At 37.2% G+C, this 14,875-nt stretch overlaps 1 protein-coding gene across 1 annotated transcript in view; it reads left to right on the forward strand.

Annotated features, from left to right (window-relative positions):
- The window catches only part of fut8b (fucosyltransferase 8b (alpha (1,6) fucosyltransferase)), a 110,271-nt gene that overhangs the window by 51,729 nt on the left and 43,667 nt on the right, over positions 1 to 14,875 (forward strand). Inside the window, exon 2 of the mRNA XM_039689969.2 lies at positions 10,820 to 11,271. Coding sequence (XP_039545903.2) covers positions 11,069 to 11,271 — 203 coding nt within the window. The 5' untranslated portion in view covers positions 10,820 to 11,068. The remainder of the gene's footprint in view (positions 1 to 10,819; positions 11,272 to 14,875) is intronic.

Below are 14,875 nucleotides of genomic sequence, written 5' to 3' on the forward strand. Positions count from 1 at the left end.
ATCCGAACCCTGTAAGTTGCGATCCGTCTTCTGCGAGTGCACATGAAAGCACATCTCATTTTCAGCCGTGTGACCCCGTCCTCCGGCCCCTGAACCGATCCATATATCTCCTGTGCTTTCTGACCTCCGCACACACACACACACCACAGCAGGAGCAGCACCTCTCCTTCAGTGTGTTTGGACACCGCTAATGAATCCCACACACACACTCGAGACACTGACACATGAGAGGAGACGTCTGACTGCTCATTATTTGCTCTGGTGTCCTAATTAAAAGACTTGTTTGAAAAACAGTTTCAACAAACAACAGATTCTCAGACCAATGTGAGAACAGAAGAAGTGTGTGTGTGTCTATCGTTCTATCTGCGTGTGTGTGTGTGTGTGTGTGTGTGTGTGTGTGTGTGTATCTATCTATCTGTCTGTCTGTCTGTCTGTCTGTCTATTGTTCTGTCTATCTGTCTGTCATTCTATATCTGTATGTGTGCCTGTCTATCAGTCTGTCTATCTATCTATCTATCTATCTATCTATCTTTCTGTCTATCTATCTATCTATCTATCTATCTATCTATCTATCTATCTATCTATCTATCTATCTATCTATCTATCTATCTATCTATCTATCTATCTATCTATCTATCTATCTATCTATCTATCTATCTATCGGTCTGTCATTCTATCTGTCTGTCATTCTATATCTATCTGTGTGCCTGTCTATCAATCTGTCTATCTGTCATTCTATCGTTCTGTCTATCTATCTGTCTGTCTGTCTGTCTATCTATCTATCTATCTATCTGTCTGTCTGTCTATCTATCTATCTATCTATCTATCTGTCTGTCTGTCTGTCTATCGTTCTGTCTGTCTGTCTATCATTCTGTCTGTCTGTCTATATACGTATCTATCTATCTGTCTATCTGTCTGTCTGTCTGTCTGTCTGTCTGTCTGTCTGTCTGTCTATCTATCTATCTATCTGTCGGTCTGTCATTCTATCTGTCTGTCATTCTATATCTATCTGTGTGCCTGTCTATCAATCTGTCTATCTGTCATTCTATCGTTCTGTCTATCTATCTGTCTGTCTGTCTATCTATCTGTCTGTCTGTCTATCTATCTATCTATCTATCTATCTATCTGTCTGTCTGTCTGTCTGTCTATCTATCTATCTATCTATCTATCTGTCTGTCTGTCTGTCTATCGTTCTGTCTGTCTGTCTATCATTCTGTCTGTCTGTCTATATACGTATCTATCTATCTATCTGTCTATCTGTCTGTCTGTCTGTCTGTCTGTCTATCTATCTGTCTGTCTATCTATCATACTGTCTGTCTGTCTGTCTATCTGTCTTTCTATCTATCTGTCTATCTATCTATCTATCTATCTGTCATTCTGTCTGTCTGTCATTCTATCTGTCTGTCATTCTATCGTTCTGTCTGTCTATCTATCTGTCTGTCTGTCTGTCTGTCTATCTATCTGTCTATCTATCTATCTGTCTATCTATCTGTCTGTCTGTCTATCTATCTGTCTGTCTGTCTGTCTGTCTGTCTATCTATCTGTCTATCTATCTATCTGTCTATCTATCTGTCTGTCTGTCTGTCTATCTATCTGTCTGTCTATCGTTCTGTCTGTCTGTCTATATACGTATCTATCTATCTGTCTATCTGTCTGTCATTCTGTCTGTCTGTCATTCTATCGTTCTGTCTATCTATCTATCTGTCTGTCTGTCTGTCTGTCTATCGTTCTGTCTGTCTGTCTGTCTGTCTGTCTATATACGTATCTATCTATCTGTCTATCTGTCTGTCTGTCTATCTGTCTGTCTGTCTGTCTATCATACTGTCTGTCTGTCTGTCTATCTGTCTTTCTATCTATCTATATGTCTGTCTGTCTGTCTTTCTATCTGTCTATCTGTCTGTCTATTGTTCTGTCTGTCTCTCTGTCTGTCTGTCTGTCTATCATACTGTCTGTCTGTCTGTTTATCTGTCTTTCTATCTAACTGTCTGTCTATCGTTCTATCTATCATTCTGTCTGTCGTCATTTGTTTTTGTTTGTTTGTTCTATCTATCATTCTACCTATTTTATTGGTCGATCTATGACCCTTAACACTTCCAACCGAACCATTTATATTCTACTTCCATACATCCGAAACCGATCTGCTTCCTGTTCGAGTTCTTGAACTGTATTGGGATTTAAAAGGCATCCTCAGTTCAGTTTTAAATGATGCACAGCCCTGGTGTTTTACTTCACATTACCAGAATACCGCGAGTCAGCAAAATGTCCTCGGCAGAAACTTTATAGATTGTGTCGTTCTACAGGAGTGATTTGACATTTAGCTGATTGTGTCTTTTCTAACATGACTGACAGTCTCTCAGTGCAGGGACATTTCCCACAGAGCAAACGTTAAGCGTCTCGCTCAAGGACGTTTCAGGGCTCAGGTTATTCTCCAGAACAATCAACCCTTCCGCCACTTTAACATCACAAGCCTGACGTTTAATCCACTAATGCTGGAAGAGAAGCTGTAGATCTCATGATATCACTTATGAAGGACTACCAGAATACGCATTCGTTTAAAGCCCAGGGCATCTTCAGCCATTACAGGACTTCTGTTTCATATTGGTTTCAGATTTGAAAGGTAAATATAAATATAAAGGTTTAATATAAAGTAAAAATAAATATAAAGGTTTCATCTTAAATGTCCCGTACCTTTAATATTCCTGCTGTAAATTCACCTAAAATCTTGAATTCATTCAAATCTTACTTCAAGATGTCACATTTTGATCGGTATTTTTACCGATATTATAGATTTTTATTATTAAATGTTTCAATAAAGTTCAAAAGTTAGAATGAATTATTATCATCATTATTATTGTTGGTACTATTAGTGATTAAATGCATATGTCAATTATTAGATGACTTAATTGTTGTTGCAATATTTTTATTAATAATAGTAATACATTTATATTATTGAGTCAAAACTGTATTATCATTATTGACAGTAAAAATATATTATTATTTGTCAATAAATGTACACTGAAAAGTGTAAATGTATTATTAGTGTTTACTAGTGGTAAAAAATAAAATTATTCAAGTCAAATAGTTTTGTATTATTATTGTAATTCATCATCATAGTTTCAAATTGCATAATTTAATAATTACAGTATATTGAATAAATATATTTATCAAATATTAAAATTAGATTAGGAAGTAATCAATTTATATAATAATCTAGTATTAATATTATTATTAAGGTTTAACAGTTTTTATTATTATCAGTCAAATACGGTATATATTGATGTAAGTTAAAATTGGGAATTGTTATTATATATATTTAATACTATAATAATAATAACTAAAATTAAGTATTTGTCAAAAGTGTGTATTAATATTGATAACACATATATAATAGAATTATAATGACAATTATGTAATATATCACTATTATCAATAATATATTAATATTATTATAGTAATAAATATAATCACAAGCATTAATCGAGATTTAACTGCAAAGAGTTGCTTTTTTTTTCTAAAGAGGGTCACCATCCGTTTCCAGTACCCAAAACTGAACTTTCTGTGTTGTTTTTGTTGGAAATAGATCATGCATACTTTGTGTTGTTTTGATGTGGCTCGGCAGATCCGGTCCCCGTGTCCTGGTTTGAGGAACTGTGTCCAGCATTTCCCAGAAGTGTCCTAGATTGCCATTGCCGTTTGCTTGGCCGCTGTAGCCACACACACACACACACACACACACACACTGTTACGAGGTACGTCAAGGATGTGCTCTGCAAGGTTCCTGTTGTAATCCGTCAAACCTTTGCCCTTAAGTATGATTCATGTTGAGGCCACACATGCATCTTTCAGCTTTTATAGTGGAGTTTATTGCGGGGCCGGGGCCCGTGTGTGATGAACGACCTCTGACGGTCCCTCGCTTTGAGTGGGTCATTTGGCTTGACCTTTCCTATGAGTGATTGACAGGTAAATGACAGCTGTACGCTGCCATAAAGATGATGAAGCTTTGAGTCTGAAAGGTCAGAGAAAGCAAAGCATGATGGGAAGAGAACAGCAGCTTTTCTCTAGCATCTCATGGCCTGCAGGCGTCTGAAGCTGAAATAATCGAGATTATTATAATATTTCATTTAAGAATTAGTGCATTACACTTTGCTATTTTCATGTTAAAGAACAACACAACTTTCAATCGTGATATAATCAAGCAAACTAATACAATAATAATAAGCTCTTATTAAAAGGAAGCAATACATGTATTAGGGGTGCATTGTTATATTTTTCTTTAAATTCAATTCAACTTTCTATTCATCAAAGAATCCTGAAAAATAAAATGCATCACTGTTTCCAGAAAAATATGAACTGTTTTCAACATTGATAATAATCATAAATGTTTTTTGAGCATCAAATCATCATATTAGAGTCATTTCTGAAGGACACTGGAGACTGGAGTAATGATGCTGAAAATACAGCTTTAATCACAGAAATAAATTACATTTTTCAATATATTCACATAGGAAACCGTTATTTTAAATTGTAATAATATTTCACAATTTTTCTGTTTTTACTGTATTTTTTGGGAGGGAAAAAATGGAGAAAATTGGTGACCGACTGCAAACCTACCCTGTTCGCGGCCGATTGATGATGATGACTGTATTTTTAGTCAATTAAATGCAGGCTTGATGAGCAGAAGAGACTGCTTTCAAAAGCATAAAATAATCTAGAAGCCAAACTTTTGAATAGTAGTGGAGGGATCTTAATTTTTACACTTTATTCACAACATACTAAATTTGTTTATAACGCTGACAGAGAAATGTGAGGCAAATGTACGTGTTTATGCAAAACTAGCATCTGTAAATGACTCGTGTTCAACATCGTGGTAAATGTTAAAGAAATGGAACTATTACTTTAATAGAAAGTAATAAATGACTTATTTTTGTGCTATTTTTTGCTTTTTCACTCTATAATTTCTCTCATAAATGCAACAGAAATGGTTCCATAAATTTTTGGACATGCAATTCCCAAAATTGCACATAAACAGATTCTGCCCTCAACATGAAGTCCTTTAACCGAAATGTTCTTGTGTTGACAGAAATAGCAGAGTTGAGGGGAAAGTGTTTCTGTCATTGGTCACTGGTCTCATTAGTGGATCTCACCTGCTCTTTCTTCCTCACTTTACTGAGGAAACATAATCAAAGCCATCAGATATGAACATCCAGACAGATTCGCTCTGAAACACACACACACTCAGCCAGGGCCGTGCAGAGACCTCTCTAGGGGCAGGTGCTCAAAGTATAAAATGGGGCACATGGAAACAAGGCTTTATAGGGCTGTGCTCAAAATATCAATACAGTAATATATCAATACAGATGATTCTGCATCGATACAGCAGCAAATGCATTGATGGAGTTTTGAAAAAGAACCAGAACAGAAAAGACAAATTTAAAGTTTAAAATTAAAAAAAATAATTTATGTGCTCTATATATAACTCTGGGATTAGAAACTGAAGCATCTTAAGTTGTTCCAACCTGATGGCTTTTTCTTCTCTGTTATACAGAATAATAAAGAACAGCTGTTATAGTGAACTGTATAGGACAAAATCAACCTGGCCCATATTTCGTGCAGTAGAGTATAGTTTTATTTAATGGCATATCAGCATCTGTGGCTATTTTCATGGCAAAAACTGATTTACAAAAATACAAGAGTTACATTTTATACAATGAAAATAAAAACAAAGCAAACAGAAACAGCAATTAATACTTTACAAGATTTTTAACATTAATGTGATGCCTGTTCTGGTAAATTTTTACTCAAGTCATTAAGTGAGTTTGCTGCCTTTGCTGTTGATGTTGTTACTGCTGCTGCTGATACTGCTGGAGTTGATCTGAGACTGTAGACATTAAAATAAACAGAGATATAGGGTATTGGCTGATTAAACCATTTTTATGTGACCATGACAAGATGTAAAGATTGCTGACAGTGTTTGGAACTGGCTCACTAGTTCACTGACCTGCTGAAGCTACAGATTCTACCCAGGCTGCTATAGTATAATAATACAATAATAGTTACCTTACTAGGGCAGATGTTCACAGAGGCTTCTGCACACAAAACATAAGATACTGGTAAGCCTATGTGATAACTTACCAGAGTTGTGATAATCAATAATTTTTTTTAATAAATACTGTAATAATAATAATAGTTTAAAGTACAAATAATAGTTTTTAGTCAAATAACACCCCTCCACGTCCACGCCCGTGAAACTTTTCTCCCTCAAACAGCAAGCTAACGTTACTTCTACAGCCTACACAATACAAATAACATTGCATGCTCTCTTCACGTCGTTCTAGTAAAATAATAATAAAAAGTAAACAAACATCAAAATCACTTCGCTGAGAATAGAACACCACTTACCAGCAGCCGCAAGAATTGAAGCTATCCTCTGGGAATGCGCGATTGCGCGTAGCCGCGCGAAATTATAAAATGCGCGTGCAGCGTGAGGAATTAGGTGAAAGGTCATCATGTGGGTTATTTTATTTACGGCTAAATTATTATTCATTCATTTTACTACTAGTTAGATGGGGCAGGCATCCACAAAAGTGCCTTTAAATACAAAAAAAGGAGAGGAAATTTTGTCTTGACAAAAGGGCACTTTGGGCACCAAGGGGCAAAAGGGCAGGTGCTCGAGCACCCAACGCCCCCCCCCCCCCCCCCCCCCCCCCTGCACGTGCCTGCACTCAGCACATCTGCAGGATTGAGCCCCGTTTCCTCCTGTCAAACCCTGAAACAATCCTGAGACGAGGATAACGCTGGAGCTGAGTTAGCTTCCAGTGTTTGCTGACGAAACTCAGTCATAAAAACAGAATTTACTGTATAAAATTTGAGGAATAAATAGATAGCAGTTCAGTACACTTGAAATCAAATCGCGATGTAGACTAGTGTGTGTGAATATTAAACCACAAAGACTATTTAAATACGAATCCTGAATGTTCTGTGTCAATGAATGGCGCCGCCGACGCGCAGTTTCATTTACCACACGCACACAAACTGAAGCACGCGTGACGCTTGCGATGTTTTTGGCCTATTTGAAGACACAAATGCATGAGATTCCTCTCTATGCTCTCTAGATCCACTCTGAAAGTCACTTCGTGATCATTTAACCGCTTCATTTGAGGAAAAACTATCATAATGACATAAAAACAGCATAAACAACACACACAAACTCAGAAGGTCTTCACGGGAACCCGTCAAAATAAAAGTTCGGTTTAACTTGACAGAAATATATTACTGTTGTACAAGTAGAATTTAGATATGTCCCAATGTAATAATACTAACACTAATCCACATAAATTACCATCAAAACTTAATTTAAGGAATAATGCCATGTTTTACTTTTAACAGTAAAGCTAATTGTGCAGCACATTATTTGAAAAAAAAGTTTATTAAATTTTTTTTATTGATGATAAATAATAAAATTTGTGTTTTATGTCTTCATTTTATTATCAGAAAAAACACAACAGAAATAGTGTGATTTGTTTTTATAGATTTTTTAAACAACGTTGTATATGTTTAGTGATCATAATACATGATTACAATTAATTAGACATGCTTTTTGATAAAAAAAAAAAAATTACACCACGTATCCGTAACATGCCCGCTTAGCAACTCTAGCAGCCCATATGAAAAAAAAAATCCTAGTTTACTGAGATTTAAGTGTAAACGGCACAAAATTATCTTTGCGTCATACTTAACCAGACAGTTTCTGATCTCATTGACTTCCATAGTAGGAAAAATATATACTATGAAAGTCAATGAAACCAGAAAACACCCTGTACGTTTCATAGCTTAAAGATGCAGTCCGTAGTTTTTTTGGGTTAAAAATGATCCAAAATACAGATTTATAGTGTTTTCTCAAAGCACTTGATATAATTGACCACACCCCTAAATGCATTGAAACAACTGCCATGTGATTGGTTGATTAAATAATTGCATAATGAGAAATTGAACAGGTGTTCCTAATAATCTTTTAAATGGTAAAAAGACCTCTTATATGTCAAAAGATCAAGTACAATTTAATTTCTCATATCATGACCCCTTTAACCCTCTGATGGTCATCCTTTATGAGTCACGTCCTGGGCCTTCATTTCTATATATATATATATATATATATATATATATATATATATATATATATATATATTTTAAACAAAAATAATAATGCAGTATTTTAGTTTAATATAGAGTCTAGGCCTTCAGAAAAAAAATTTTTTTGAAGAAAATTAGCACCGTCTGGTTACAGTATAGAGAAAAAGCGTAGAATCATGGTGTAACCACTAGATGGCATGTACAGCTCTCTATGGAGAGGCATCTAAATTCCCCAGATGTTTATGAACACATTTTTTTTTTTGGTGGATTTGAATATATAATTGAAACAATCTTAAAAACTATTTCTTATTAAAAAATTTGTAAGAAAAAATATTTAAAAAAATGTGAATTTTTGTCAATTTCCCATTCATTTCCTATGGGGGTCATTTTTGACCAAAGACCAAAATTGTGACTAATTTTTTTACAACCACTTAGCATGCTCGGATCATGAACTCAATTTTTTCGTGTGTTCACATACCTAATACCAGCAATGTCACCAAGTTTCGCAACATTCAGATGAAGCTGTGATTTTTAAAAATTCAAAACAGATTGTTTTTGTAGTCTGAATTTATTGGCGTGTACTGTATGTGTATAAAAGTATGTTTGTGTGGGTGGGTGTAAATTTTTTGCACTCTTGATGTTGTAGAGTGTCACCCCTTTACTGTGGTATACTTTTTTTAAAGAATCGTGGCCGATTTGTAGATTGTACGAACAAAAATTAAGAGAATTTTAGTTTTTTTGTACAAAAATTTCCCATTCATTTCCTATGGGTCGGTCATTTCTGACCGAAGACCACGAGTGTGACTATTTTTTTTACGACCACTTAGCATGCTCGGATCATGAACTAAATTTTTTTTTGTATTCGCATACCAAATGCCCAAAAAATCACCAAGTATCATAACCTTCCGATGAAGCTGTGATTTTTAATAATTTAAAACAGAAAATTATTAGACTGAGGACCATCAGAAGGTTAAAACAGAAGTGTTCATCGCACACATGCAGTGAGTGTAGACGGCGTGATTGATTATAAAAAGCACGTCTAGTTCCCGGTGTCATGCACTTGCAGTGTGTCGTTGATCATAGAAGGAACATCGATAGTTGTGTTTGCCCGATTGATTGAAAAGCTGTGATTCTAGTTGTGTTGCGTCGCATGGGGTCACAGGGTCACGTGTCGGCAGTGTAGCGCCGCGTTCTAGTTCTGTCACATCACTCGAAGAGAGTGCCGTTGATTATAACACTCATTCCTGGAGGAAGCGGATGCTTTTCTAGGGTCATTCCAGTGTGCATATCACTTCAGTTTGGCAGCATTGCAGTTGGTCACAAAACATGTGTCAGCATCTGCAGGACATGTGTGAGGGTTTCGCTGTCAGAGTCAGAAGTGTTGAGATGTGAGATTGAGCGGAGTACAGATGTACGTGGTGAGGAGCGACAGCGGGCCCAGACGTTTTAAGAGTCTGCTCACATCTGTCATGAGATTGCACCGTCGTGAGATTGTCATTTTGATCAATCCTCGCGGCTGTGCTGCGCCAGGAGTGTGTGGGACAGCATTTTTATTTTAGTTGTATTCAATTCATCTCCATTGGGACGCTGTGTTCTTAGCTGGCGTTGTTTCAGGGCTCAGACCAACACAGCAACATTTTTTATAATTTAAAAAATATATATATATATTAGGGCTGTCAATTGATTAGAATTTTTATCTAATTAATGACATATTGGAGCAGACTTTAAAGGAATAGTTCACTTTTCAAAAAACTTTTGCTGATAATTTACTCACCCCCATGTCATCCAAGATGTCCACGTCTTTCTTTCTTCAGTCGAAAAGAAATTAAGGTTTTTGATGAAAACGTTCCAGGATTTTTCTCCATATAATGGACTTCAATGGGAACCAAACGGTTCAAGGTCCAAAAGAGAGTTTCAATGCAAACTGCAAACTTGTTCAAAGGGCTTTAAACGATTCCAGACGATGAATAAGGGTCTTATCAAGCGAAACGATCGCTCATTTTTTTTTAAATAACAAAGTTTAAGTTTTATAAGCTCAAACGCTCGCCTTGCTCTGTTCTGTGGTGCACATTCGTGACTCTCCTGTTCGAACTCGTTCAACAAAATGAACAAATCTTTTTCCGAATCAATTCGTTCGTTTCTTACGCCGAATGAACCAAATGACTTGTTCATTTTGATGAACGAGTTCAAACAGGAGTGCGTTACAGAACAGAGCAAGGCGAGCGTTTGAGCTTATAAAACTTAAACTTTGTTATTTATTAATTAAATGAGCGATCGTTTCGCTTGATTCATCATCTGGAATCGTTTAAAGCCCTTTGAACAAGTTTGCAGTTTGTACTGAAAGTTTCTTTTGGACCTTGAACCGTTTGGTTCCCATTGAAGTCCATTATATGAAGAAAAATCCTGGAATGTTTTCATCAAAAACCTTAATTTCTTTTCGACTGAGGAAAGAAAGACGTGGACATCTTGGATGACATGGGGGTGAGTAAATTATCAGCAAAAGTTTTTTTCAAAAGTGAACTACTCCTTTAATGTCAACAACAGAAGATATGGGAAGCATTTTCTTCTTTCTTTTAAAAGTTGACAAGTCTATTTTTGTTGTTTAATGATCCACGATTAGATGGTGACTCTTTTATTTGTTTTTCTCTGCCGTCGACAAAGTGACATCTCTCTCTCTTTCTCTCTGCAGGACAATAATGCATTCAGAGAACCCAACAAAACCAGTGAAACGCCAGTAAAGCCCAATCCTCATCTATAGGACCAGAATGGAAGATCTGGCTTCTTGACGAGTCGCGATGTATGAATATCCACGGTGTGTTGACGTGCCTACGTAGACGCACCAGTTGTTCCACATTTGGACGCCTCGCTTTTAACCTCCACTTCAATGGGCAGACCCAGCATGCCGGTCTGTGATTTGTGACTGGAGTTTGGCGAGAGCATGCGTCCATGGACGGGCTCATGGCGCTGGATAGCGCTGGTCCTGCTGGCATGGGGGACGTTGCTCTTTTATATCGGGGGTCATCTGGTGAAAGACAACGAACATGCGCCGCGCTCCAGCCGTGAGCTGGCCAAGATCCTCACCAAGCTGGAGAGACTGAAACAGCAGAACGAAGACCTGCGACGCATGGCCCAGTCTCTACGGTAAATTATAGTTCAGCTAAAAATTACCGTTTCTTTTATTTTCTCATCGTTAAAACTTTGTCCAAAAAAAATGGAATTGGGAACAACGTAAAGATTACAATTAGGAAATATTTGGAAGTATTCTGTGAGTGTGTCAGTAATAATACTAATAGTAATATACGGTTGCAATGTATTCAGTTAAGCGGACACAATGAATGTTACACAATGGCAGCAATTACAACTTGTTCTCATAGATTGCAATATAAGGAAATAGTTTTTTTTTTGTTTTTTTGTTTTTTGGAAATAAGCTCATTTTACCACTCCCCCAGAGTTAAACAGTTGGGTTTTACCGTTTTCGAATCCATTCAGCTGATTTTCTGATATTTAGAAGAATATCAGTAACCAGTAGGGCTGGGTATTGAGACAAATTTCACAATTCGATTTGATTTCGATTCACAAGCTTGCAATTCGATTTTGATTACGATTCGATTCAATATCGATTATTTTGGATATCAGTTACAATAAATGGCCATTTTTCTCAAGGAAATCAAATCTCTTCACTAATGCTGTAAACTGTGGGAGTCTAGTTGTGGCCTATAGACTTCATTAGCCTAATATGAAGGTAATAATGAACTGTTTTGTAACTATACAAACACTTAAATTACACTTTTATTTTTTTTATAATAAGAAGATTATATATGAAATATAAACATTTAAATGGTGGCTGTCATAAAAACTTGCCAGATTTATTCAAATATGCATTAAATATTGAAGAACATTAAGATTATAATGCATATGTAATATGGCGTATATATTTAGCAAAATGCTCCTCTCTAGAGTTATTTTTTCAAGCTGACTAACGAGTTGATGTGGGTTTTCTGAGGTAAATATGACGATGACATTGATTACAAGCTGTTTAACTGACGTCTTTCCACGGTTAAAACGCTGATTGAGCGAATCAATGTGACATGATACGGATTTCGATAAGTTGTACTCTATCTTTAACACACTTTCAGATGCTCATTCATGTTTATTTGGCGCTGTGACTGGTATTATTAACCCGGAAGAGAGATCAGCGCTGCTGCTTCTCCAGAGCGATCTCACGCCACAGCGCCAAAACACTATTTATGATTTTGAATTTCTAAAGAAAATTGTCTTGAGATTTAAGAATCGATATCGGTTCGTAAAAATGAGAATCGATTAATATCGAGAAATTGATATTTATTACCCAGCCCTAGTAACCAGAAAGTTTCTGGTCTCATTGACTTCCATAATATATTTTTTTCCTACTATGGATGTCAATGAGACCAGAAACTGTCTGGTTTCTGATATTTTTCTAAATATCAAAAAAATCGGCCAAATACATTAAAAAATGGTAAACAATATTTTTCTAAATCGGCTGAATGGATTCGAAAACGGTAAAACTCAACTGTTAAACTCTGGGGGAGTTGTAAAATGAGCTTATTTCCCCCCAAAAAAGTGGAGTATCCCTTTAACAGTGTATGTTGATCCTAAGTTGGCATCATTGCAGGTTATTCAGTGCTTTTTTTTTCTGCCGTAACCATTCAAAGTAGTTAAATGATCTTAATTTCAGGGCTTTCCTCAGTAAAAATGTAGGAATGGTTTCTGACGTTTTGAATGAAGATCCATTGACATTAAATGTTGTTAAAATGATGTCAGTTTATGTAAAAACATGAAAAACAACATTGAACACCAAATAGTTGAAGTGGTGTTGTTAACTCGCTATGGATTCAACATTGAAAAATCAACAATTTTTGAGTTGTACGTCAAATCGACGTTATTTATAGGCTACAACCTCAAAATTCAACGGTTCTTCAACACTGGCACAACAACGGTTGGTTCAACAGTGACTTGACGTTAAAATGCCGGCTGGGTTGTGCTTCTATAGATTGATTGATATGTCAATGGTTTGTGATATCAAGGCTGCGTGCCCTGCCACTAAAGACCCTTTCTAACATTTGCAGTATTTGACCCGATTCTGTCTGATGTGAGTTTAGTTCCCTGGGAACAACATGTGTTCTTAGCAGAACAAGAGGAAAGAAACCGTATGAGCTTCTAGAAACTCAATCCCATGTTCCCTCTAAGCCAAACAGTCGAAGACACTGCTCTCAAGCAGGCGGCAGAATGACTTCAAGTTAATATTTTATGTATTTAAGTAATACTAATATATTAATTATATTATATATTTATGTTTTAATATTAAATAGCCAACTGTTATTTTGAGTGAGAGTGAGACAGTGAGTGAGTGAGTGAGACAGTGAGTGAGTGAGACAGTGAGACAGTGAGTCAGTGAGTGAGTGAGTGAGTGAGTGAGTGAGTGAGATAGTGAGTGAGTGAGACAGTGAGTGAGTGAGTGAGACAGTGAGTGAGTGAGTAAGTGAGACAGTGAGTGAGTGAGACAGTGAGTGAGTGAGTGAGACAGTGAATGAGTGAGTGAGTGAGTGAGTGAGACAGTGAGTGAGACAGTGAATGAGTGAGTGAGTGAGTGAGTGAGATAGTGAATGAGTGAGACAGTGAGTCAGTGAGTGAGTGAGTGAGTGAGTGAGACAGTGAGTGAGTGAGTGAGTGAGTGAGACAGTGAGTGAGTGAGTGAGTGAGTGAGTGAGTGAGACAGTGAATGAGTGAGTGAGTGAGACAGTGAGTGAGACAGTGAATGAGTGAGTGAGTGAGTGAGTGAGTGAGTGAGTGAGTGAGACAGTGAGTGAGACAGTGAGTGAGACAGTGAATGAGTGAGTGAGTGAGACAGTGAGTGAGTGAGACAGTGAGTCAGTGAGTGAGACAGTGAGTGAGTGAGTGAGTGAGTGAGTGAGACAGTGAGTGAGTGAGTGAGACAGTGAGTGAGTGAGTGAGACAGTGAGTGAGTCAGTGAGTGAGACAGTGAGTGAGTGAGTGAGACAGTGAGTGAGTGAGTCAGTGAGTGAGTGAGTGAGACAGTGAGTGAGTGAGACAGTGAGTGAGTGAGACAGTGAGTGAGTGAGTGAGACAGTGAGTGAGTGAGTGAGTAAGTGAGACAGTGAGTGAGTGAGTGAGTAAGTGAGACAGTGAGTGAGTGAGACAGTGAGTGAGTGAGACAGTGAATGAGTGAGTGAGTGAGTGAGTGAGTGAGTGAGTGAGACAGTGAGTGAGACAATGAGTGAGACAGTGAATGAGTGAGTGAGTGAGTGAGTAAGTGAGACAGTGAGTGAGTGAGACAGTGAGTGAGTGAGACAGTGAATGAGTGAGTGAGTGAGTGAGTAAGTGAGACAGTGAGTGAGTGAGTAAGTGAGACAGTGAGTGAGTGAGTGAGTAAGTGAGACAGTTAGTGAGTGAGTGAGTGAGTGAGTAAGTGAGACAGTGAGTGAGTGAGTGAGTGAGTAAGTGAGACAGTTAGTGAGTGAGTGAGTGAGTGAGTAAGTGAGACAGTGAGTGAGTAAGTGAGACAGTGAGTGAGTGAGACAGTGAGTGAGTGAGTGAGTGAGTGAGACAGTGAGCGAGTGAGACAGTGAGTGAGTGAGACAGTGAGTGAGTGAGTGAGACAGTGAGTGAGTGAGACAGTGAGTGAGTGAGACAGTTAGTGAGTGAGACAGTGAGTGAGTGAGACAGTGAGTGAGTGAGTGAGACAGTG

The sequence above is a fragment of the Pimephales promelas genome, chromosome 13, assembly GCF_988280905.1.
Source record: "Pimephales promelas chromosome 13, fPimPro1.hap1.1, whole genome shotgun sequence".
Lineage (NCBI taxonomy): Eukaryota > Metazoa > Chordata > Actinopteri > Cypriniformes > Leuciscidae > Pimephales > Pimephales promelas.